General features: G+C 40.2%; 2 protein-coding genes across 2 annotated transcripts; both read right to left on the reverse strand.

Annotated features, from left to right (window-relative positions):
- Window positions 1-29: 29 nt before the first annotated feature.
- Window positions 30-27,099, reverse strand: SHISAL2B (shisa like 2B). The gene is made up of 3 exons (XM_043489010.1): window positions 26,752-27,099; window positions 22,143-22,300; window positions 30-228 (listed from the first exon to the last, which is right to left on the reverse strand). Exons 1-3 carry the CDS (start codon window positions 26,940-26,942, stop codon window positions 92-94), a joined length of 486 nt encoding a protein of 161 aa, XP_043344945.1. The 5' UTR covers window positions 26,943-27,099; the 3' UTR covers window positions 30-91.
- On the reverse strand, window positions 5,152-7,165 carry LOC122454483 (sorting nexin-5). The gene has a single exon (XM_043489005.1). It carries the CDS (start codon window positions 7,047-7,049, stop codon window positions 5,835-5,837), a length of 1,215 nt encoding a protein of 404 aa, XP_043344940.1. The 5' UTR covers window positions 7,050-7,165; the 3' UTR covers window positions 5,152-5,834.

The raw sequence follows: 27,099 nt of genomic DNA on the forward strand, positions 1-27,099 counted from the left end.
ATTTTTGAAAAGTATTATTACAAACTGTATTTGAAGTGCACTCTTTTTTTTTTGCTCCATCTCTCCAGTGAGCTTTTACAACACAGGATTTTTAACAACAAGCAGTGTTGATTTGTGTCGTATCCATTGTTTTTTCTTGAATTATATCATCAGCCTCATAGAACGTTTCATTTGTTGAATTTGATGCTGCATTTGAACGGGGGACTTTGCTTTTTGTATTTGAGTCGCCTGCAAATAAATACACAAAACAAAATGAAATAATTATTTGAAATTATGACATCAAATTTTACTTTAAAATTTGTCCTTAAAAAATAAACTTCTTAGAATATTGGAAATAAGATGTCCTCTAAGCACTTATGGATGAGTAAGAATTGAATCATTGCAGAGTTGCTCTTGAGCATTTTCTCCTAAAGGTCAAATAAGGGAAATTTTCAGTAACAAAAGTAAGGATTTTGTTTCCATGCTTACCTTTCTTTCTCTACACTTCCATGGAGGAAAGTACACTTTTGATCAGAAGGTAACAATTTCTGGGTTGCTTAGTAAAAGTGTGACTGTCCCTATGCATGAAGTGAACAAAGCTAAGGTCCGTCATAATTTACAACAATCTCAAGGTTTTGCCGTTGTAATGAGTTTAGATGTAACATTTAAAAAGCACACGTTTGTTCCACAATCCCATTAACTCAGTTTATGTAAATGAGTCCAGAATGCTCAAGGGTGGAGTAATATGGATCTTTGCTCATCAGAAGTTAGACTAACAAGCTCATAGTGAAGAAATGGATTGTTATAATCAGTGGTAGAAAAATTAAAGATGAAAATGATAGGTATTTCAGCAATATATATAAATTTAAATATATTTTTTAAATTTACAAATACGTGAAAGCAGTGCAAGTCACAGATGGTGCTATTCACCAACCCCCTGTTGCTAAACCCACAGTCCACTTCACGAGCCACATTTATTTGACCCATCAGTGGCACGTGCTTTCCTTGGCTTCCTAGATGCCACCATTCCTCGACTCACTCCGGTGTGACCATTGCTCCTTCCTGGTATCCCTTGTTGGTTCCTTTTCTTCTTCCAGGCTGAGGAGGGCCTGTGTGCTCCAGCATGGGTTCCTGTCGCTGTCTCACTCCCTTATAAGTCTCGATTGCCCCGCAGTTTTTAACACTATGTCTGCTGATCATTCGCAGATACATATCTCTGACCCACACCTCTCCTGAACTCTAGACTCAACTGCCTAGTTGCCATCTCCACTTGGATATCTGACATCTTCAAGTTCATCCAAAACTGATATTTGGATCATTCCCAGGAAAAAAAAAAAAAAAAAACTTCTTACAGGCTTCATCTTCTCGATTGCTGGCAACTCCATGTGTTTAGTTGCTCAGGACTAAAACCCCAGTCGGCCTTGCACCTGTTCTCTCAGCCCCACCACCAATTCATCTGACATCCTGTTGACTACACTTTTTAAATAACATCCAGAATCAGACCACCTTCACTACTACCACTGTTCTATTTTGGGCACAGCACTCAGAGTAATCCTTTGAAACATAAAGCACATCCTCTGCTCAGAACCCTTCATCTCACCCAAGTCTTTATAATGGCCTACATGTTCTCATACACACACAGTAATATCCCTGACTTCATCTTTTTCTTTGTCCTCTGATTCACTCTCACTCTCACCTCTTTGATCAGACTTTCACGCATGTTCTAGCCACGAGACCTTTGCACTGGCTATTCACTCTGGCATGCTCTTCCCTCAGATCTTCTGAATGGTAACTCTTAATTTTAAATCCTTGCTCAAAAGTCACCTTTTCAATGGGACCTAAACACTGTATTTAAAATTACAACCTACATTCCCTCCATCCCATCCCCAATTCCTTCTGCTCTCTACTATTTTTCCCATAGTATTGATCTTCTAATATACTATAATTGACCTTTTTATTTTGTTTCTCATTTATTATCTGTCTCCTCCCTCTGAAATGTAAGCTCCGCATGCCAGAGATCTCTTACTATTTTATTCACTGATGATGCAGGAAAATTGCCTTGCATGTAGCTAGTGTTGAATAAGTTTGTTGAGTGAAATAATAAGATTGAACGTGTGACATAGTAAAAAGTTTTAAAGTTGTAGATTGCACAAGACAAGGCTGAAAGTCAACTGGGAAGAAATGTTTAGAACAAATGATTCATGTCTACCATAACAGGGACTTACACATCCATATGTAAGACACTAACACCTCTTAGTTGGTACAGAAATGGACAAAAGATATACTGCATCTCCAATCTTACTAGTCAGAAAGACATGTAAATTAAAAACATAATAATACCACTTTTCAGGTCTCAGGAGCAAATTAAAAGTCATCTTTCTTGGCTAAGAGTAAGTAATCTATACTTACTATATTAGTAATTATATTACCGTCACAAAAATTCAGAAGAAAAGTAATAAAACCATATATGGTACCACTCAAGGCCCCACATTTTAAACTTAAGATACTTCTAATATTAGCCCAGAGAATGATGCTATGCATGTTTCAGGCCAGTGGGCAACAACTGCTAGCTGTAGTGAGACATCATTTTTCAAGACTTATAAATAATATTGCCCTTTTGAGTGTTGGTCTATGAAATCAACCCGTAGTGGGGGATGTCCTGCTGGGCCCCAGGAAGCTGGGCTAATGGGACAGCCCAATGGGAATGTAAACTGGTACATTTATTTTAAGTCTAGAGTGTTCGTACCTTGTGATTTTAATGTGAAGTTCCCAAGGAATCCATGAGAGATGAGCTCTAAAATTTATATATAAAGATACTCACTGATTATTTTCAATACCAAAAAATGTAAGTATCTTAACAATAGTAGTGAAGTATGATGCAGCCATTTAATTTGAAAAAGTGATTTCTAAGAAATTTTTAATTATATTGAATGTTCTGTTAATGTTATATTGAATAAACTGTTAAGTGAGAAAAGGTGCGATACTATCAAGCAATACGATAATAGTTATTGCTCATATAGCATTTCCTCATAACAGCTTCTCCCTACTTAAAATCCTTTAGGATCAAATCTGAATTTCTTGTTTAGACTGAGCATCAGCCCTGCTTCCCTCTCCTGGCTCAGTTGGCCCCATTCCCTTCCTTGTACTTGGCATTTCAGATGTACAGAAATACTGACTGACAGGCTCCCAGACTTATCCTGCTCGCTTGCTTGCTGTCTCTGCCCCAAGCCTTTGCATGCTTCCAGCTGCCTGGTGTCCTTAACTCTCTTCTTTACTTGAATAACTCTTACTTATCCTTTAAATTTTAGAAAGTCTGCTCCAAAACTACCTAAAGGGGAAGGGAGACTCACTAGTCAAGAGATTTCACTATTAGAAGTAGCTTTTCTGTACTGTTTGCCATCTAGTCTGTCTTCTTATATGAGTTTTTCACTTTCCTACTTTAGATAAGTCTGAGCCTCACCTTTAAGTGAGTTCATACTGCCTGGCTTTGCCCATTTACAAGAAATTACATAGACTACTCTCTGGAGTCAGTGAGGACATCCTCCACTGTGAGTTGTTAAGGGGCAGTGTTACTGATAAGTTTTGAAGGATAATGTCTCACTCCAGCTCTTAGATCTTACCCATATGCCTGAAACGTGCAGCATTTGCTGAGCTAACATTGAAGTATCGTAAGTTTAAAATGTGGGGCCTACAACAGATGGACTTTATTTCATTACTTCTGAACTCTTTGGTGTTAAGTAAATTAATGTTCTGTCTCTAAACATCCAATCATAATGTTTCGACTATATAATTTGATTTTTAAACAAAAAGTTAATTGTTGTAATCACATTTTCTAGCCTGGCAAGTAGCTCTTTGCCCAATCAGCAAAATTGTTTAAGATAAATATAGTTGGGGAAGCTGGCATGACCTTTGATGACCTGATAGATTCTTAACTATTATTTGCAAGGTAGACTTTAAAGGATATTTGAGATTCAAATGTAACTGCTAAAAACTTAAGGAATGGGATATATATATATATCTCTCTCTCCAGGGTGTATGTATGTATGTTATATATATATATCTATATATATCCCATTACCTAAGTTTATATATATGTGTGTATATATATATATATATATATATATTTTGAAACTATTTGCCTTATATACATTTGGAAAATGAAATGTTTGTAGGTTTACTTTTATTGGTTTAGCATCATTTGTACTCTATAGTATCACAGCAGGTAAAGTTTAAAAAGACCAAGGATTTAAAATATAAATTTTTTCCATATTATCTGGGCAGAATTTGCATCTGATATAAGCATTTCTTTTCTTTATGATTTTTGGCTGTGCTAGGTCTTCATTGCCAAGCAGGCTTTCTTGAGCTGCGGAGAGTGGGCTACTCTCCAGCTGAGGTACATGGGCTTCTCACTGCCGTGGCCGCTCTCGTTGCAGAGCACGGGTTCTAAGGAGTGCAGGCTTCGGCAGTTGCAGCACATGGACTCGGTGGCCGCGGCGCCCAGGCTCTAGCGCACAGGCTCAGTAGTTCTGACACATGGGCTTAGTTGCTCCATGGCATGTGGGATCCTCCCGGACCAGGGATCAAACCCATGTCTCCTGCATTGGCAGGCGGATTCTTTACCATTGAACCACCAGGGAAGCCCCTCTTTTCTTTTTTGTTGAAGTATAGTTGATTTATATCATGTGAGTTTTAGGCATACAACATAGTGATTCAATATTTTTAAAGATTATACTCCATTTAAAGTTATTATAAATATTAGCTATATTCCCTATGCTATACAATATGCCCTTGTCACTTATTTATACATAATAGTTTGTGCCTGTTACTCCTCTTCCCTCTCCAGCATTTTTTTTTCTTTTTTTTCTTTTTTTTCCTTTTTTCAGCCATGGATTTACATGTGTTCCCCACCCCGATCCCCCCTCCCACCTCCCTCTCCACCCTATCCCTCTGGGTCTTCCCAGTGCACCAGCCCCGAGCACTTGTCTCATGCATCCAACCTGGGCTGGTGATCTGTTTCACCTAGATAATATACATGTTTCGATGTTCTCTCGAAACATCCCACCCTCGCCTTCTCCCACAGAGTCCAAAAGTCTGTTCTGTACATCTGTGTCTCTTTTTCTGTTTTGCATATAGGGTTATTGTTATCATCTTCTTTTTTTTTTTTTTTTGGAGAGCATGGATTATTTTATTGGATGCTTTATAAAAAGTCCAAGCACACACATACTGCACCCCCACCAGGAAGGGAGGGGTTCACATTACTTGTTCTTATACCCTCAAGATAAGCCTCTCCCCACGAATATTTGTATCCCAACTACAAAAATGGAGTTGCAAAGGGTATATATAAAGATATGATATTTTTCTTGCTCTTGTTATAGTACAAACAACTGAAGGTGACTACTGATCCGTGAGAGTAAGAAAGGGGAAAATCACTTGACAAAGGGATGGAATGTCTGTTACCTTAACAAGTAGCTGACTCATCTGCTATTAACAGGCACCTACCCTAAATTACAGCGACCCGGGCACATGAAAGTTGAGACAACATGTGTGGGGCCCCTGCTGATTACACTTGCTCCAGAAGGCACGTGATTCCGCACCCTTTCTTCGTCACTACAAATTAGAGGAGAACCCAGTACTTAAGATTCTACCCACTGAGGTATTAACTGCCATCAGGATTAGTTATGTCCAAGGAGCATGCAATAGAAATATTTTTAAACCAACATGGTTAAGTGTTAAGATCTTTAGAAATCAAAATATGTATTCACATAATTTTAAACTGAAGTCAAGATAAATCAAATCTTCTGTGGCAATGATTTGAGTGCAAGTGATGCTGGCTTTCTTCACATTCAGTCCTTCACTCAGTTGTTCTTGAACAGGTCGATGCAGCTTTGCAGGAGCGACACGTTGTTCCTGGCATGCTTTATTTCCAGTTCAGACATTTCAATTAGATTCTTCCTAAACGCTGCCACCCTCTTCCGTTTGAAATTGATTAGCTCTTCTTTTGCAGATTCAGAGAGCTGTTCAAACTTCTGGCAGCATTCCTGCTGGTGTGCCTCGGCCAGCTTGACATCTTTGCTCTTTAACCGGGCCTTATCCAGAGCTTTGTTTGAATTCTCATAGTCGATGAGGGCTTTGGTGCGTCGGTATAAGAGATCCTTGGCAGCCTCTATGTTGAGCATGTAGTAGCGCAGGAGCTCCGTCAGCTTCAGGTCTTCATCTGAGGAGACTCGACTCTCCACTTTCCTAAGTTTTTCAAACAGCTCAGCCACCTTCAACAGGTACTTCTTGATGACTGTAGGCTCCTCTAAAGCCAGGCTATGCAAGCAGGCTGCGGTGTGGATATAATCGTCTGCGACACTTTTATGAGATCTGGTCATCCTGTCAGCCTTTGCACAGGAATCCTTGATCCTGTTGTAATAGTTGATGAGGAAAGTCTTCTCTTGCTCAAAAAAGTCATCTACCTCCTTAACTCCTGAAAAAAGAACTTCATCAGCACTTTTCACCACACTTTTAAAAAAGCCACCAAACATCTCTTTGGTATTTTTCCGCCTGACACTTAGATCTTGATCATATTCCAAAAAAACATGGAAGTTGCGATCTTTACTGAGAACAGGGTGAGAAGAGAGCCGTTGAAGAAAGACTTCGTGTGAAGACACAGTCTTCTTGAAGACAGCAAGGTACTCAGCTTCTAGCTCCTGCTTCATCTTGGCAAACTCTTCTTTGGTCATCGACCCTTCACCCTCTCCCAGCTTCTGCATCTTCTCTCGAGGGCCATCGAAGTCGGGCTTGGTGGGCGCTGGCGGGATAATAAGCCCAGCGTAGTCTGTAGTTTCAATAAGAGTGTCATGTAGCCACACAAAGTCTTCATGTTGCCTTGTAACAGAAAACTCTGGGCTCTGAAACGTGGGCAGTGTGGTCTTGGTGTGCACTGTAAATTTGACTTTATCTCTCTCACTGAGTGCATCAGGTATGTCAATCTGAAGCGAGGGATCAACATTCAGGTCCACTGACACAGATCTCAGCTTGCTGCGGTCCTCCTCCTGCTGCTGCAACACCTCGGGAACCGCGGCCATGGCGACGCGGGTCTCGAGCGGAGCCGCCTGGCCTCGCTCCGGGCCACGCGGAAGCCGCCAACCGCAGGGCCGCCCTGGGGACGCGTAAGCCCAAACACTCTGATACCGAGGCGCGTCTCAAGAAAGGGGTGTTATCATCTTCTTAAATGGCAAAGAAAACAGCCACACTCGGGCGAGCAAAACTATACCCACTTGTAGTAAATCCTGACAATCTCAACTCACAGACTCCAGCATGGCTGGGTATCAGAGAGGTTTGGAAGGCCTAGGTTTATTCACCAGTTCTCACAAGTACTAGAGTCTCCAGGCTTTCCTCTTATGGCATCCTTAAGGCAATTTCCTCAAAAGGAAACTGTTCATATTCAACCATTTTTATCTGGTGTGAATTATGTGTGGGGCACAGAGCAGACACTGTGGGGAAACAAAATGTATTAGTCATGGCTTCTTTGCCCAGATGCTTACTTACTATCTAGTTGAGGAGATAAACATATCTATATACAGACAAATCACAGGGCAGTACCAGCAAGTGTAACTTGAATAGTACAGATTACAAAGGCCACGGGAAAGATGGCTTTTGGCCGGGGTGGTCACCTTGTGTGTGCGCCAGAAATTAGCCTTGGCTCTGCACAAACAGGCTCCCATCTGAACCAGTGGGTCAGTGTGGGTGAGACTGAGGCGGAATTTGTGGGAAAGAGTTGCTCTGGGCAAGAACAGCACAGGCAAGGGCAGGAGGGTGGAGACAGGCCCAGGTCTCTGTCTTCATCTGAGTTAAGTCAGCTGATGTAGAAAGAGTGAGGGCACCTACCAATGGGGCATGGGGGAACGGGGTTACAAGGCCACTTCAGAGGCTGTTTCCCATTTCTGACAAAGGAGACTTATTAGGGTTAATTACTGGGTGATAAAATGGGGGGGGGGGGGGAAGGGCACAAACATCTAAAATTTGAACCTTTTAGTCAAAGTCCTGAAAGTCTGAGGACTGTAATGTTGGTTAATTCAAATCCTTCATGTTTCCTAAGCTTTTTACACACTTAAATTCCTAATATTCTAGTGAGACATTCAAGACGGTTTTTCTACCTGGTCACATAAGAGGGTTTTTTGCTTTTTATGAGGATTAAACTCAGAAAGTTAATTCCTTAATTTGAGCTTCTCTCTAGGAATCCCTTAGTCTGGGGTTCTCTCTTAAGCCATCTCCAGAGCTGTCAGCTTGTTTCCATTATGTGTTTTTCTGGAAACAACTGAAAGAATTTATCTAAACTGTCTGCTGCCCTCTGAGATTTAAAGGCTTGCAAAACACATTCCAGTGTTATAGATTTTCCTTCGTCTAGAACTTGTAAAACCCCCTGTTCCCTAGCCCTAGTTCATTATGTCCTTGGCTACTGGATCCTTTTAACCAATGCAGGTACAAAGACCACTTCTTAGACTGGCTCCTTAAGGCTAGGCAGTTCCACTAGCCAAACTGATTTGCTACATGAGAAAATAAGAAAAGATTTGATATAAACACCATACTGACATCATTTGAAGCAAGAACTTTGATTAGGAAGTCAACACCCTGGTGTTCCCTCTCTTGGTGCAGCTTGTGTGGGTGTGTGCGTGCTAAGTCACTTCAATCGTGTCTGACTCCGAAACTCTATGGACTGAAGCCTGCCAGTCTCCTCTGTCCATGGGATTTCCCAGGCAAGAATACTGGAGTGGGTTGCCATTTCTTCCTCCAGGGGAACTTCCTGACCCAGGGATCAAACCTGCATCTTCTAAAAGTCAAAGGTGCTTTCAATGTATATCCCTCTGGTAAGTTAGAATAATTGGGCATATTAGGGAAAAAGTAACTGCAATTAAGTGGGACTGTGCTTGTAGTGAGATCAGAGTCCAGCTAACTGCATCCCTTTGGAATGATTTTAAAAGATGAGAAAAAAATCTTATTTTTCCTAGTTTTCCTTTTCACCTTTTCGTAGTTGCCCTTTAATAAACAGAAGCTACCTTCTTAATCAACAAATAGATAAAACCAGCTGCCTCTTCTGTCACAAGGTTACAACATGGATTAAATTTTAAATAAGAAATCTGTAATACCATTGGGCTCTCAAGGGATTTGTTACACATAAAGGATTTTTCTTATTTAATTTCTTCTTTACCTGAGTGCAGACTGCAAAGATCCAACATCCCTGTCCTCTCCTGGGTTGACACTAGTTGTCCTTTCTGCTGCTCATGTCCCATGTTTATTCTTTTCTTCAGTGTGGTCAACATCCCTAAATCTCAACCTTCCTTTAATCCTACGCCTCTCAGCCCATCATTTAAATTAAAGCTTTGGCCTTTGCCAAAATTTAAATTCAGTTCATCAAGCAAATCAAATTCACCATTTAAATTCATCAAAATCTTTCCGCTTATCCTCATCACAAACTAGGCCAATTTTTTTTCTACAATAGTTAAATTTTACATTCATTTTCAGAACCATTCCTCAGAGGTCCATTTATCCTGAAACTTTTCTGTGAATTCTACTTTTGCCGGCCATTTCAAAATATCAAAAGAATGCTGGGCCCCACTGTAAGTCTTTATCTCCGGGCTGTCTGGCAGGACTGTAATGAAGCTTTTCTGCCCCTCTGTGACCCGCCAGGTTCTGCATTACCAATCTGCTGCCCTATAGCAGCCTCAGTGACAAATCAGCTGACTCATATTATTTAGTAGAAAGCTCTCCCACCCAACTCATCTTGCATTTTCTTCTAGTGGAAACAAGCAATCTTAAATTGCATCCTAAAGGTGTTTTTTATTTACGAGGGGACATTTTTCCCTTCAAATTTAATACAATGCACAGAACCGCAAAACTGGATCTAAGGAAAATGGTGAGGTGAGCAAAATTTGCCTCGTGACCCTGTGATCTATTGACCACTCCCTTCTTCAATGTTCTGCCTTCCCCTGGAGGACACATATGTATCTCATGAAAATACAGTTAACAATTCATTGTGAGAAAAATCTTAGACTTGCTCCTACAACAGTGAATGAACTCAGTTCGCTCCAGAAATGTTTTTCCTACCCTGTTTTTTCTACAATTGGACTTTTTTTTTTCTTTTCTGCATTGTTGGATTCTTTCAACCATAGATGACTGGCATGGCTCACAAGAGAATTTAGCTGATATTTTAAATCTTTTAAATGAATTTTCAAAGTGAGAGATTGGCTTCTATTTTGCTAGTTGGTTCCAGTATCAGCCAGCATTGCCTAACCCTGCTCCCTGAGGAGGACTCACAGCTGCTAAAAGTAGCAGTAGCTCTACTGAACAATTTGATTTTCTACATTCTCGGAGCAAAAAGAGTTGCAGGAAATTCCAGATTCATTATTTTCAGTAGAAAGGTCCCTTCAGGAGACACAAGTGTCCTTTGCTGCCATTGAGTTCAAATTACCTCATCTTTTACTGAGGTCACAGTGAGTTCTTAAAATCTCTTTGAAACAAAGAATAGCATTTAAAAATAATTTGGCATCATAATTTAGTAAGTGTTCTGAGCAGAATTTGGTTGAAGTGGTATTAAGGCTACTAAGAAAAATAGCTTACAAAGTTACCTATAAATTTAGTACAACCCATCAAAATACCACTTGATTTTTAAAAACCTGACAGTGTAATTTTGAAAAATAATGGGAAAGAAGAGAAAGTCGTGCCTAATCAGATATTAAACCATTTAGCTACAGTAAGTTTTAAAGTATATTACTGACTTGAGAATAAACAGACTGATAAGTTTAACGGAACAGAACATCTAAAAACAGATCCCAGTATATACAATAATTTAGTTTATGGCAAAGGTGACATTTTAAATTGACAAGAGAAAAAGATAGATCTCCCAATGAATATTTGGACAATTGGCTCATTATTTGTAAAATAAAAATAATGGCAAATCCCTACTTCACACTTAACACAAAAATTTAATTCCAGGATTACTAAAGAAATGTATTAGAAGAAAATATAGCTGAATATCTTTATATCTTAGAGTGAGGCAAGAACTTCCTCCTGGAGTAGGAAATGGCACCCCACTCCAGTATTCTTAGATGGAGAATCCCCATGGACAGAGGAGCCTGGCAGGCTGCAGTCCATGGGGTCGCGAGAGTCGGACACGACTGAGCCGCTAGGCACACAAGAACTTCCTGAGTGTGAAACTAAAGGGAGACGACTTCCCTGGTGGTGCACTGGATAAGAGCCTGCATGTCAATTCAGGAGACACGGGTTCTGTCCCTGGTCCGAGAAGATCCGACATGCCACAGAGCAACTAAGCCCATGGGCCATAACTACTGAGCCCGCATGCTGCAACTATTGAAGCCCACTAACCTAGAGTCTGTGCTCCACAAGACAAGCACTGCAGTGAGAAGCCTGTGCACTGCGACAAAGAGTAGCCCCCGCTCACTGCTCACTGGTAGAGAAAGCCTACCAGCAGCAATGAAGACCCAGTGCAACCAAAAATATATTAACTATTTAATTTTTAAAAAAAGAAACTAAAGAGAGAAATCACAAAAGGAGAAACATACAGTTGAAAAATTGTCACATATAAAGTTAAAAAGGCAACAACTATGAAAAATACTTATATTATATGTAAAAAAAAAAAAATTTAGTTACTGTATGGGAAGTTCCTATAAAGCAAAGAAAAATGAACACCCCCCCCAGAAAAATGTGTATAAGAATATGAGCAACAATATACCACAAAAAAATGACAAGTGAACATTAAAATTTCTGCCTTCACTCCTAATTATATCAGCTTAAAAACACTATATGGTTTCCCTCAGTGAAATTAGTAAGATATATATCTTTTGAAATAAAAATACTTGTGAAACAGTGCTTCTCTGGAGGACAGCTAGCAACTTGTATCCAAAGCCTTTTATTTGTACCAAAGCTTTGTTCAGCAATTCCCTTCCTAGGGATTTATGCTAGGAAAATACTTCAGTATTCAATGCATATGTATATTATTAGTAGAAAAAAAAATGGAAGCTAGTTCCAAGTCAATAATTTAATAAAGTGTGATATACTCAGACTTTGGTTTCTAAACACCATTCCCAAATAAAATGAATCAGACTTCTTGGAGAAATAGCAGACTTCAGGGCTGGCACAGGAAAAAGGAAAAGTACAGGAGGCTTGAGAACATTTTGTGACATAAAAAAAAAAATGCTCAAAAAATGATGTACATATTTCAAAAGGACATAGGACCCAATTTAAGGGGCTCCCACAAGCCGAATCTGAGATAATTTATGAATTGAAATAAACAATGATGGTAATAGAGTATTTTAGAATAAAGATCTGAGTCCATACTGATATTAATAAACTAATAGATAAATAGGTGGAAAAGGGAAAGCTCTTCCTTGTAGTAGAATAACAACTAATAAACAGAAGAAATGATGAGGCTAGAAAAATCACTATTTTACAGCTATCATAATAATACTTTGGAAATTATCTTGTATTTTGAATGAAAACGTTTAGTCAAGAATCATGTGTGATAGTTGAAGGAGGAACAGGATGTTCTCATACCTCCCAACAAATTACTTGGTAATGGCAAAAAGTTTCAAAGACAAAGAAAAAAATGATTAAGGAAATATGATAACTAATTATAAGATGTAACTCTGGACTAGATCCTAGATAAGAAAAAAATAGCTACTTAAGGATATTGGCAAAATTTGAATATGAGCTACAGATTAGATAATATTACTATATAACTGTTACATTTCCTGACTTTGATAAATATATTGTGATTACATAAGAAAAAAATTCTTGTTCCTAAGAAACACATACTGAAATATTTATTGTTAAATAGCATGATATCTGCAAATTATTCTCAAATGGTTCAGAAAATATACATCAAAAGAAAGTCAATTTTGAAGGAAATGAGGCAAAGTATTAACAATTAGGAAAGCTGAGAAAAGGTATACTACCTTTTCTATACTTCTTGCAACTTTTCTGGAAGTGTGAACTATGTCAAAATAAAAGAATAAAAATGCATAGCACTCCATCAAAGTAATACAATGGAATCATTAAAAGTGGTGTTTATTGGCAAACACTGATGTCAGTATTGTTCAGTGGAAAAAAACCCATGTTATAGGATTCATTTTTCCCCATTTTGTTATACATACATGTATCTATAGATACATAGAAAAAAAAATCTGTGAAGGATATTCGCCACTGTTAATATCTGTTACCTCTGTGTGGTGGGATCATGGATGAAGTTACTAGTTTTTCTATATTTTTTAATTTTCCTAATAAGAAAGTGCATTAAGAGAAAGTGGTGTTTTTTTTTTTTTTTTCCTGGGCACGTAAGGATGCCTTCTAAGAAGAAATATAGCAAACCATTTTGAGCTGGTCCAAATCCTACTTTGCTCACAGGCAGAACAAATAATTGCATATGTGATTGTCAAATTTGCTTTGCTTTCTCAGTTTTCTAGATATAATTTCTGTTTCTCTCCTAGACAACCTGTACCTTACTGCTGATTTGTTTACCCTTTTCCATTTATATTGCCTGCCTTTGCAAAAGAGACCATCAAATAATAGGTAATTGGAGTTGTCTATTATTCCTATACAACAATATTATTTTATTTGTGTCAAGCAGCTCTACTCTCTGCTCTTCTCATTTTCATCAAAAACTCTGCTTCTAAGGACCCTCTCCTTGATTCTCCACCACACTCCACAACCCTAGAGTGTCAATGGATACTCAAAGCCACAGGATGAATATATTTTATCTTCCAAGAGCATCAATTTTACTCAGAAATGGAAAGGATATGATGTTATTGTTAGATAAAACAAGTCATTATATTTGCAATCAAATTAAAAATTACCATATTTTAAAAAGTATAATGGGCATCTTCAAATAATTTAAAGCTCATAAAGCAAGCCTTTCCAAGGAAACCTTGGAATTTTGGCAGTACCATTCCTTTCTTATCTACCTTTAAGGATTCTCCAATGGAAAAGTTTGAGAAGCAAGAATCTAAAACAGTCATCCCTTTAATTACTCCCCTGTTAACCATTAATTCTTCCACAATTTATGCCCTCATCCCAGGAATGTCTACTCAGAAAGATGTCCTTCACACAGTCATCCTTTGCCCAGAACTCTTTGTCCCATACAGTATAATTTACAAACCATGGTATTCTTTTAAACATTAGCATTTGATACAGGTATAACTCAAAACACAAAAGTTAGAAAGAAAGAAAATGATTATGGGACACAATTTAAAGCCCAATCAATTGCTTAGCAATAGTACTTCTGTATTAAGTGAGCCTGTAGGTCGCCAAATTAAACTCTACATGTAGTCAGTACCAGAGACCTGCTATTTTCAGGATCAATTCAAAATGTATAAAGCCTTCAATTGTATACATTAAAAATAATGAACCCCAAGAGAATAAAGATACCTGAAAGAAAAATCTTGGCAAAATAGTCCAAGATTAGACTATTTTAGACTCGGACTATTGTTAAAAAACAAAATTCAGCTGAGTGAATATGAAAACCTAGTTGGCTTTATCCAACAATTCATGGATTGGGAGCATCCCACCTAGCAAGTAGAAGGGGGCTCTGAGATGATGCAGGCAATGAAGGATTTTATAGGAAGAGGGGGATAGGATAAGGAAATCAAAAACAAAAGAAAAGATTTTTTTCTGGTAAAATCACCCTGTCCTGCAGTTTACCTCACTAGTATTGATCAGGAAATTCCAGACCAATAGGTTTAAAATTTCTCTCCTGGGAGAGACTGAATCTGCAGTTAGGTATAGAGTTTTGGTTTGCTGCTGCGCTTAGCACAAGGGACTCCATTTTGGGCCTGTTTCTTCTGTAATGCTACAGCCACTTATAGAAACAAAAAAAGTTCCATGCCTTAAGTCAGCTTTAGTATATGCACAAAAACATGTTTCCTTTTAGGCCATTCAAACTGCCAAACATCTCAATTCTATAAATTAAAATAATGGGAGGTTATATAAGAAATGCAAAAAAGCAAAATGGCTGTCTGAGTAGGCCTTGCAAATAGCTGTGAAAAGAAGAGAAGCGAAAAGCAAAGGAGAAAAGGAAAGATATTCCCATCTGAATGCAGAGTTCCAAAGAATAGCAAGGAGAGATAAGAAAGCCTTCCTCAGCGATCAATGCAAAGAAATAGAGGAAAACAACAGAATGGGAAAGACTAGAGATCTCTTCAAGAAAATTAGAGATATCAAGGGAACATTTCATGCAAAGATGGGTTCAATAAAGGACAGAAACGGTATGGACGTCATAGAAGCAGAAGATATTAAGAAGAGGTGGCAACAATACACAGAAGAGCTACACAAAAAAGATCTTCATGACCCAGATAATCACAATGATGTGATCACTCACCTAGAGCCAGACATCCTGGAATGTGAAGTCAAGTGGGCCTTAGGAAGCATCACTACGAACAAAGCTAGTAAGGTGATGGAATTCCAGTTGAGCTATTTCAAATCCTGAAAGATGATGCTGTGAAAGTGCTGCACTCAATATGCCAGCAAATTTGGAAAACTCAGCAGTGGCCACAGGACTGGAAAAGGTCAGTTTTCATTCCAATGCCAAGAAAGGCAATCCCAAAAGAATGCTCAAACTACTGCACAATTGCACTCATCTCACATGCTAGTAAAGTAGTGCTCAAAATTCTTCAAGCCAGGCTTCAGCATACGTGAACTGTGAACTTCCAGATGTTCAAGCTGGTTTTAGAAAAGGCAGAGGAACCAGAGATCAAATTGCCAACATCGCTGGATCATTGAAAAAGCAAGAAGAGTTCCAGAAAAAACATCTATTTCTGCTTTATTGACTATGCCAAAGCCTTTGACAGTGTGGATCACAATAAACTGTGGAAAATTCTGAAAGAGATGGGAATACCAGACCACCTGACCTGCCTCTTGAGAAACCTATATGCAGGTCAGGAAGCAACAGTTAGAACTGGACATGGAACAACAGACTGGTTCCAAATAGGAAAAGGAGTACGTCAAGGCTGTATATTGTCACCCTGCTTATTTAACTTATATGCAGAGTACATCATGAGAAACGCTGGGCTGGAAGAAGCACAAGCTGGAATCAAGATTGCCAGGAGAAATATCAATAACCTCAGATATGCAGATGACACCACCCTTATGGCAGAAAGTGAAGAGGAACTAAAAAGCCTCTTGATGAAAGTGAAAGAGGAGAGTGAAAAAGTTGGCTTAAAGCTCAACATTCAGAAAACTAAGATCATGGCATCTGGTCCCATCACTTCATGGGAAATAGATGGGGAAACAGTGGAAACAGTGTCAGACTTTATTTTTCTGGGCTCCAAAATCACTGCAGATGGTGATTGCAGCCATGAAATTAAAAGACACTTACTCCTTGGAAGGAAAGTTATGACCAACCTAGATAGCATATTAAAAAGCAGAGATGTTATTTTGCCAACAAAGGTCCATCTAGTCAAGGTTATGGTTTTTCTAGTGGTCATGTAATGGATGTGAGAGTTGGACTGTGAAGAAAGCTGAGCAGCGAAGAATTGATGCTTTTGAACTGTGGTGTTGGAGAAGACTGTTGAGAGTCCCTTGGACTGCAAGGAGATCCAACCAGTCCATCCTAAAGGAGATCAGTCCTGGGTGTTCATTGGAAGGACTGATGCTGAAGCTGAAACTCTAATACTTTGGCCACCTCATGCGAAGAGTTGACTCATTGGAAAAGACCCTGATGCTGGGAGGGATTGGGGCAGGAGGAGAAGGGGACGACAAAGGATGAGATGGCTGGATGGCATCACCAACTGGATGGACATGAGTTTGAGTAAACTCTGGGAGTTGGTGATGGACAGGGAGGCCTGGCGTGCTGCGATTCATGGGGTCGCAAAGCGTCGTTCACGACTGAGCGACTGAGCTGAACTGAACTGATATGTGGAATCTAAAAAGAAATGATACAAATGAACTTACAAAAGAGAAAGAGACTCCCAGACTTTGAGAACAAACTTATGGTTGCCAACAGTGGGGAGCGGGGAAGGATGTGAGGAAAGGTCAGAGAGTTTGGGATTAACATGTACACACTGCAATATTTAAAATGGATAACCAACAAGGACCTACTATATAGCAAAGGGAACTCTGCCCAGTGTTATGTAACAGCCTGGATGTGAGGGGAGTTTGGGGGAGAATGGATACGTGTATATGTATGGCTGAGTCCCTTTGCTGTTCACCTGAAACTATCCCAACATTGTTAGTCAATCAGCTTGGTTGCACTATGCTTAGTCCCATCTGACTCTTTGCAACTCCATGGACTATAGACCACCAGGCTCCTCTGTCCATGAAGATGCTCCAGGCAAGAATACTGGAGTAGGTTGCCATGCCCTCCTCCAGGGGATCTTCCGAACCCAAGGATCAAACCCAGGTCTCCCGCACCACAGGTGAGTTCTTTACCAGCTGAGCCACCAGGGAAGCCCAAGAATACGGAAGTGGGTAGCCTATCCCTTCTCCAGGGGATCTGCCCGACCCAGGAATCGAACTGGGGTCTCCTGCACTGCAGGCGGATCTTTACCAGCTGAGCTACCAGGAAAGCCCGATCACCTATACCCCAACACAAAATTAAAACGTTTAAAAAAAATTAAAATAATGGGAGGTTGAGTCTTAAGAACAGATGGTTTTGAAAGGAGTGGTAGGGACTTCCCTGGTGGTCTAGTGGTTAAGACTCCACACTTCCATTGCAGGGGGCATGGGTTCAGTCCCTGGTTGGGGAACTAAGATCCCACATGCTGCCTGGCCAAAATTTATTTTTAAAAAATAAGAAAATTTTTTAAAAAAGAAAGGAGTGATAACTGGTGAAATCAATTTTTCTCTGAGGTAGTTTTACTTGCTTGATTATTACACAAACATAATATTATGTTCCTAACCTTTAAAGGCATTCCTTAAATGGAATAAAGTCTTGTTTTCTCATGCTGGAACACTAGCATCTATCCCTGGGTGGGAGAATCATTGGAATGAAGCATGCATATTTAACAATAGGTACAGCAATGGTTTTTAATTATAACTTTGAAGACTTTCAAATATAAATTGCTTTTCCTTCCTATTCCAGTAACATTTGAATTACCTATTTTGTTTTCAGCTCTCCACTATGTCTTACTTGGTTAATATCAACCAATGGGCCCCAAATCATCTAATTTAAAAGCAGCAGAAGGCAGTGGTTGTATAAAAAGTTGCCTTACCAAGAGTAATCACTCAGGAAAAGTGTATTGAATTAATTTGCTGACTTGATAAACTGTTTTTCAGAGGGGCGGAGTGGGGATAGTTCGTTGCAAGCAAGTAGCCTCAACTTACTATGTAAGAAGTACATCAATGGGTCTCCTTAGCTGAAGAGCCATAAGACTACAAGAAGGATCAACAAGCCAACTAATTCTGTCGCTGGGCTCTCAGAGCCAGCTTGAATAAAATTTTGGAGTAGTCCCTGAGATAGATCAGGAAAAAACAATTTTTATTTAGCACAATGTATTGTATAGAAGAGGCACTCAGTGAATGTTTGATGACTGTAATGGTGACAATAAACATGCTCCTTTGATTGCCTACAGCAGAAGTGCAGTGCTACTTCATTAGTTCATTTGTTAAGTGTTCTGGGTGCTGTGTGCTCAGTAAACACGTGTTAAGTGTTCCGGGCGCCTAGTGCTCAGTAAACACGTGTTAAGTGATCTGGGTGCCGTGTGCTCAGTAAACACGTGTTAAGTGTTCCTGGCGCCTTGTGCTCAGTAAACACGTGTTAAGTGATCTGGGCGCCGTGTGCTCAGTAAACACGTGTTAAGTGTTCCCGGCGCCTTGTGCTCAGTAAACACGTGTTAGGTGTTCCGGGCGCCTTGTGCTCAGTAAACACGTGTTAGGTGTTCCGGGCGCCGTGTGCTCAGTAAACACGTGTTAGGTGTTCCGGGCTCCGTGTGCTCAGTAAACACGTGTTAAGTGTTCCGGGCGCCGTGTGCTCAGTAAACACGTGTTAAGTGTTCCGGGCGCCTTGTGCTCAGTAAACACGTGTTAAGTGATCTGGGCGCCGTGTGCTCAGTAAACACGTGTTAAGTGTTCTAGGCTCCGTGTGCTCAGTCACTCCGTCGTGTCCAATTCTTTGTGACCCCATGGGCTGTAGCCCGCTAGGCTCCTCTGTCCATGGAATTTTTTAGGCACCAACACTGGAGTGGATTGCCATTTCCTTCTGTAGGGGATCTTCCCCACGCAGGGATCAAACCAGTGTCTCCTGTGTCTTCTGCATTGGCAGATGGATTCTTTACCACGGTGCCACCTGGGAAGCCCATTCTAGGCACTAGGGACTCATAGTGAGCAAGCAAGACAAAATTCTTACTTTCCTGGAACTTTCTAGTTGGAATAGAGAAAAACTGGACAATAGATAAGTAAAATACATAGTAAATTACTGGTAAGTGCTTAGGAGAAAAATAAAGCAGGAAGGGGGCATGACATGTTGAAGGTAAAGATGCAGATTTAATGATGGGGAAAGGTGACAGTAAAGATTTAAAGAAAGTGAAAGTGAGGGAAAAACATTCCAGAGTACAGAGATGGCATGCGCAAAGGCCCTGAGGCAGGATTTTCAAGGAACAGCAAAGATGCCAAGGTGGCTGGACATAAGATGCAAGAAATAAAGGTGGAAAGGGCAAACCCCCATACTTCACAGTTAGGGCTCCATACATATAGGGCTCCATTTCCATCTATTGAAAGATGGGAAGCAATTAGGATTTTTACCAGAGTAGTGATGTAACCTAAGGCTCCCTCTGGTTTCTCTGTGGAGAATAGACAGTAGGAGAGAAAGATCAGGGCAGGAAGAGGAGCAATTTGTTTTGAAATGCAGAGTCTGAAATCTCTGGTTTTAAAAGCTCCCTAGGTGATTCTTACACACAATAAAATGTAAGGACTATAAATTGTCTAAGCAATTGAGACAAAAATTGATTTTACTATTTGATTATTTGATAATCACTAGTCCACTGCTTCATGTTACCTGTGGAGAAATGGAGTCTAAGCCATTGGACTAAATTCAGCTAACAACCTGTCAATTTGGCCATGTAATCTCTAAACAGTGCTTCAGAAAAACTCCAAACGGATCTTGGCTTCTTGCTTTGTGACACAGGGCACCCTTTGAGATCTCTACAGAGAAGAAAACTAGAGCTGATGCAGTCATGCAGCGCTGGTGTATTTGAGAAAGTCGAGGAGTAGGTACTCCATAAACATAAGTTTCTGGATTCAGCTAAAGTGGGACATACGGGAAGGAAATTTCTAAATTATTTTGAAGAGAGCTTTTCACTTTCTTTCCAAATAGAAGTTAGTAAGCACCTGTGTCTTGTTCTAAATATATATATATAATATATATAGTCTAAATTTTTGCTAAATATATTCAATATGTATATCAAAATAAAATTCATGATCACCACTTTTAAAATGGAATACCAGAGATGGGAATACCAGACCACCTTACCTGCCTCCTGAGAGACCTGTATGCGGGTCAAGAAGCAACAGTTAGAACCAGACATGGAACAACAGACTGGTTCCAAATTGGGAAAGGAGTACGTCAAGGCTGTATAGTGTCACCCTGCTTATTTAACTGATATGCAAAGTACATCATGCAAAATGCCTGGCTGGATGAAGTGCAAGCTGGAATCAAGATTGCCAGGAGAAATATCAATAACCTCAGATACGCAGATGACACCACCTTTATGGCAGAAAAAGGAAGAACTAAAGAGCCTCTTGATGAAACTGAAAGAGGAGAGTGAAAAAGCTGGCTTAAAACTCAACATTCAAAAAACTAAGATCATGACATCCAGTCCCATCACTTCATGGCAAATAGATGGGGGAAAAATGGAAACAGTGACAGACTATTTTTTTGGGTTCCAGAATCACTGCAGATGGTGACTTCAGCCATGAAATTAAAAGATGCTTGCTCCTTGGAAGAAAAGCTATAACCAACCTAGACAACACATTAAAAAGCAGAGACATGACTTTGCCAACAAAGGTCCGTTTCCAGTAGTCATGTATGGATGTGAGAGTTGGACCATAAAGAAAGCTGAGCACTGAAAAATTGATGCTTTTGAACTGTGTTGTTTGAGAAGACTCTTGCGAGTCCCTTGGGCTGCAAGGAGATCCAACCAGTCCATCCTAAAGGAAATCAGTCCTGAATGTTCATTGAAAGGACTGATGCTGAAGCTGAAGCTCCAATACTTTGGCCACCTGATGAACTGACTCATTTGAAAAGACCCTTATGCTGGGAAAGATTGAAGGCAGGAGAAGAAGGGGTCGACAGAGGATGAGATGGTTGGATGCCATCACTGAGTCCATGGACATGAGTTTGAGCAAGCTCCGGGAGTTGGTGATGGACAGGGAGGCCTGGCATGCTGCAATCTATGGGGTCACAAAGAGTCGGACACAACTGAGCAACTGAACTGACTGAACTGACACTAATAGAAATTTGTATTCACAAAATTTTTACGAGTTCTTTCTGATTATTTCATAATAATAATGATTAGCATGTATTACACTTTATAATTAAGATAAAATGAGACTCAATTCCAAAAACCTTATGTTTTAACATTTGTAATTTATGGTTGCACTACATACACAAATATACACACACATACACATACCCATAGTGCTTAACTAGTTTGTGATCTATTCAAGAACAAAGACTGTCTTTTATTTATTTTTTAATTTCTTTTATATGTCTCTGAATTCTGCACACGGTGGGCACACAGGTAATGACTAACTGACCACTGACCAATCAGTTTAGAGCAATGCAACACTGAGGATTAATTATCAGATATTTTGTTCCTCTGTTTATTTAACTTCTTTGGCTCCATCAAAAAACAAAATTTAAAAATTTCAAGAGGATACAACCTTTATAATTGAGGGATACCTAAATAACTTAAAGTGAATTTATTAGATCAATGTATTATTTTTCATGAGAACATTTACATCCTGCTGCTATTTTTCCCTTGAGCACAAACCACCACAATCTTGAGGTGTTTCATCATTAAGACCTAATTCAACATAAAATTTTTATAAAGACACATAATAAACTGAATTTTCAAAAAGCATTCATTTTTAAGTATATAATCTGCCACCCAGGCATAGGTTATTACTTTGAACAGAGCACAGGTAATTGGTTGCAAATAATGGCTACTGATTACCTTCTTGAGTGGAAACAGCCTCTAGGTGTTGAAGTTTAAGGCCAGTGTCTAATCTTTGAGGCTTTGTATACAGAAATAAGTAGCAAAGAACACAGACGCTGATGACAAAGGCAAGTAAAACAAGGGCAGCAATTCCCAATCCGATCAGGGCACCAATGCTGAGGAAAACAGAAAAAACATTGTGACTGTCATACAAACTGGTTTGCACAGAAACTAAAGATTTAAATATTGTTAGTTCTTGTTTCAGTCATCCATAACCAATGTATATTTTACTATAAACAGTATATGATTGAGATCTACAGCTCACCTTTTTCTACCATCAAATTCTTACTGTAGTTCTCTATACATTTGTATGTTAATATTACCATAGAATACCACGTGAATTCATATTACAGGTAAAAGGTCACACAACTCTCTAGGGATGGTTCAAGAACATCTCAATCCAATAAACCTCTATTATTAATGTATGTTAGGGGAAAGATTAGGTTCACTAATAAAAGATGAATAGAAAAAAATCTGTATGTGTTTAGTAGCTCAGTCATATCTGACTGTGACCCCATGAACTGTAGCCTTCCAGGCTCCTCTGTCCATGGAATTTGCCAGGCAAGAATACTGGAGTGGGTAGCCATTCCCTTCTCCAGGGGATCTTCCTGACCCAGAGATTTCCTGCACTGCAGGTGGATTTTTTACCATCTGAGCCACCAGGGATCTACCTCTGCAAAAATACTGAAACAAATGCTTGCCAGAAGTGTAGAACTTTTATTTTGCAGATGTATATGGGAGTTATCATGTATTAATATACAAAACCATAACTATTACAAGAGAGAAGAAGAAAGTTTAATTAAAGGAAAGTAATATTTGTGAAATTTATATAAAGTTCATGTTCAGTCTTAAGTTTTCCTTTCTAAAAGAACATAACACCAATGACTTCTAGCATTAAAGAAGAAATCTTTGTACTTTTCTCTAAAAATGCATTGCACATCTGATATTTGCTCAGCACTCACTTTATAATCATTCCTCCTGATACAGTTATGTATAAGGTTAATCATTTGAGAAATAACACAGTTTTCACAAACCTGTGAACTTAATATTTTCAAATGGTAAAAGAAGCTTGGAAAAAAAGAAAGTTATTTTGAAAGACTAATATATAAACACATGTACTTTCATGAGCCCTATGTGTGTAGGGGTGTGTAAAGACATAAAATTAGATTTTAACTGCTCAAGAGCAGATACTTCTGTTGACTTTCCCATAGTGATCTGCACACTTAAAAGTGTTTAATAGAGTATTTAGCTTGTAGTTAATGTTTCATAAATGGAAGTAAATGATAAGTGACTGATGATATCCGTTTGTAGTCACTGAAAAGTAACAATCATTGGACTAGTCATTGAAAGGTAATGATCTTTTTCTTCATTATCTTCCTGGCTTCCTTTCAGCTTCTGCTATTTCCCAGTGATTAGGGCGCTAACAAATTTGACTTGTTCCAAAAGGGAGGGAAGGGAGAATTTGACCAGGGATACTAGGTATGTCCCTTCTTTGAGAGGAAGAACAGAATTGAAAGCGAAGGGCTAAATTCATCCCACTATGCTTGATGTTAGAAGATAAAGTCTCTTTGCCATTTAGAGGTTGTTTGCCTTCTGAGCCAAAGACATGGAGTCAGATTTCAAAAGATTTCTGTGCTTGTCTATTGCTAATCAGCCCAGTTCCCTTAGCTCTGCACACAAGTGTAGGCTAGGTTATTTTCTGGTTAGAGTCAATATAGAAAATGAAGTCGCTCAGTTGTGTCCGACTCTTTGCGACCACATGGATTGTAGCCTACCAGGCTTCTCTGTCCATGGGATTTTCCAGGCAAGAGTACTGGAGTGGGTTGCCATTTCCTTCTCCAGGGGATCTTCCTGATCCAGGGATTGAACCCAGGTCTTCCACACTGCAGGCAGATGCTTTACTGTCTGAGTCACCAATGAGAGGCAGAGTCAGTATATAGTTACACATTTAAATTGGAATTTGCCCTCACTTGGTGCCGTCTCTTTCAAGGGGTAGATTCCCTGCTTCTGGCAACTACTCTTTCATGCTTGTTTGCACCAAAGCTGACTTTTGTAAATTCTATGTGTCAAGAAGGGTTAGGACTCTACACAGACATATGGGAACATAAGCCACTTAATTAATTATTTGCTTCACAAGGCAGCTAGGGGGCCAGACATCTGGCAAGATTTCTGAAACGAGAACCCGGTTATTAAAAACATCTTCAAAGTGAAAAAGTGATTGTCAATTAAAAGTAAAACCATCAACTTAACTGAATTCAAGGACATTGTATGGGCTTTACATGTATTAATACACAATTTAAAAACCAGATCACATGACATGAAGGAAAAATAAAAACAGCATGGCACTTCTTTCTATTATAAAAAGATATTCTTCATAATCCTAACAAACTGTTTCAGTGTCATAGTTCTACTTTTAGAAATGTTACTTTATGCATGCAAAACTCCAGATAAAGATGCAGCTCTATGAATCTCCTAAAATATTCATTTCAATAAATAACTTACTGAACTCGAGTGTAGCGTTGTGCAACACGTGTTATTTTCCTAGGTCCTGAAGAAAGTTTCCAAAGGGAACCCTTAGATGTTAGCGATTTATTTATAAGAGGAGAAGGGATGCGAGTGGGGCAGAGAAAAGGGAGAATTATCTTTCCTTCCCAGCACCACAGGGCAGTTTGCTTTTCAATCCCTGAGAAAAGGTCTGTAGCTGCCATCACATTAATGAATTCTCCGACTCGACAACTTCATTTACCTGGAGGTACCACACCTGAACCTCTCTGCAGCGGTTACAGAATCTCAGAACAGACGCTAGTGACATTAGGGAAATTTTTCACAGTTGGACTGTTTTAAATTAGGGGAGAGAGCAAAGAATATGAGGGAACTGAAGCTCTAAATGTTTACCTCCCCATTGTGTTCTCAGAGGTTAATAACTAAAGAAGAACCCCAGGATTACATTGCCAACTGATGCCATCAGTTGAAATGATTTTTATATTTCCCAGCAACTGAGCTGCATTGTCAGTGCTGAATGAAGACTCCAGCAAGCTATTCATTCTTTTGTGCCCTCATAAACCTTTGCAAGGTTTTCTATCCTCTGCTGCTTGTCACTCTTGAACCATTCAGGGATCTGAAAATCCCAGGCACTTTTCCAATTGAATCTGACTTAAGAGTTGACAGCCTCTTCTCAGAGGTGCTGCCACCCTATTAACACCTCCAAGGACTCAGAGCTGCGTTACTATGTCACTTTCCAAAAGGCCAGATAATATCCCAGTGCAGTACAGATTTCTTCCCCAAGTAGTAAGGATAAGCTGTCATTATTTTCTGGGATATTGCCTATTAGGGCACAACCCTACTTTGTAGTTGAACTTGGTAAGTAGGTATTCCTTTTGAGATTTTTTAGAAGCTTACAATGCATTTAAAAAAAAAAAAATGACTTTACTGCTCTAAGAAGCAACATTTAAAGTCATTTGCTGTGGTCTTGGCATGTGTGCCAAGTTCTGGACCATGCTAGGACATTGAAAGAAAAAGTACTCTTCCTCGTCCTTAGCAGAGTCAGCCTCTTTCTCTCTCCCAGACATTAGCTAATTTGTCAGAAACAATTTCTGGTGGTGTGGCAGTTCTTTCCTCTAACCTCAGCACCATATTCTTTCTCCAGGCACAATGTAACAATGAAAGTCTAAGTTTTCAGTCTTTTGGAGTGGATGGGAGGGAAGCACTTCATAATGAAAGTATCTGTGTGAATACCAACTGAGTAAATTAATATTTAATTATTATAAAATTCCCATCATGGGAAAAAGAGGCCACAAAGACACCACCGTTGAAAGTCCCTTCATTTTCTAGCAATGGCCAAAGAGCTCAGATGTTGAGAAAAGCGGGTGTCCTGCAAAGGTTCTTCGGTGTGTAATCATAGCAACTGAAACTTTTCCTCTCTGTGGATCTCCGGTTGTGTTTGGAATTAGTGTGAGATCAACGGAAAGGGCAAATTATAAAGCGCTGTCGCCTGTGCGCGCCCAAATACACACTCACACACACACTTTTTTTTTCTTTTTTAAGGATACAGCAAATTCCTTCTCAGCCACAAAGAGGCTTAAAATACTCAGATCCGTGGTTAACGCCTTAAAATGAGTCTCAAAAGAGCCCCTTTCCATTCAAATGCACCAAATACTGAAATCAAAAAGAGAATGAAAACCTCCTCAAGTTATCTGTGAGTCTGTCTGTGCCCGGCAGAGCCGCGGGCTTGGGACTGGTCCCCGGGCGAGGAGGGAGGGGAGCAGAGCAGTCCCCTCGGTTGCGCCCTGGGCGAGTCGCCTGCGCTCTTCCCGCGCGTGCCTTGCCCTGGTCCCCGGGCGGTTTCACAACTCTAGAACCACAGCGCGACCTTCACCCGGACGACGGTGGCCACCAACGGGTTCTCGGCAGGGCCCTCACCCGCCCTTGGGGGCTCCTATCCCCCCCACCCCGCGGAGGGATCCGAGCGTGTGGCGAGGACGCGGGCGCCCTCCCTCCTCCCTCCTCCCGGCGTGGTCCGCCTGGTAGCCTCCCAGACCCGCGGCCGCCAGCCCCCGGCCCTGCCCACCTGAGGCTCCACATGTAGCTGTGCTTGTAGGGGAAGTAGCTGCCCGGCTCGCTGCAGCAGTACTTGAGGTCGGCGAAGCCGCAGCAGTAGAGGAGGGTGGCCCCCTCGCCGCGCCGGGGGCAGTGGAAGGGCTCTACGAAGCTGTGGTTGAGGCTGTAGTAGCCGGAGCACACCCGACTGGCCTCGCTCATCGCGGGCGGCTGTGGGCCAGGGGTTCACGAAGCCCCCGATCTGCCCTGGCTGCACACGTCCCACCCCGCCCGGCCCGCAGACCCCTCGGGCCGGGCTCCCCTCCTGCGATCCGGAGCTGACTGCCTGGGCGGTCAGCCGTCGCGCGCTTCTTCTGCT

This window comes from Cervus canadensis, chromosome 16 (genome assembly GCF_019320065.1).
Source record: "Cervus canadensis isolate Bull #8, Minnesota chromosome 16, ASM1932006v1, whole genome shotgun sequence".
In the NCBI taxonomy this organism is placed as follows: domain Eukaryota; kingdom Metazoa; phylum Chordata; class Mammalia; order Artiodactyla; family Cervidae; genus Cervus; species Cervus canadensis.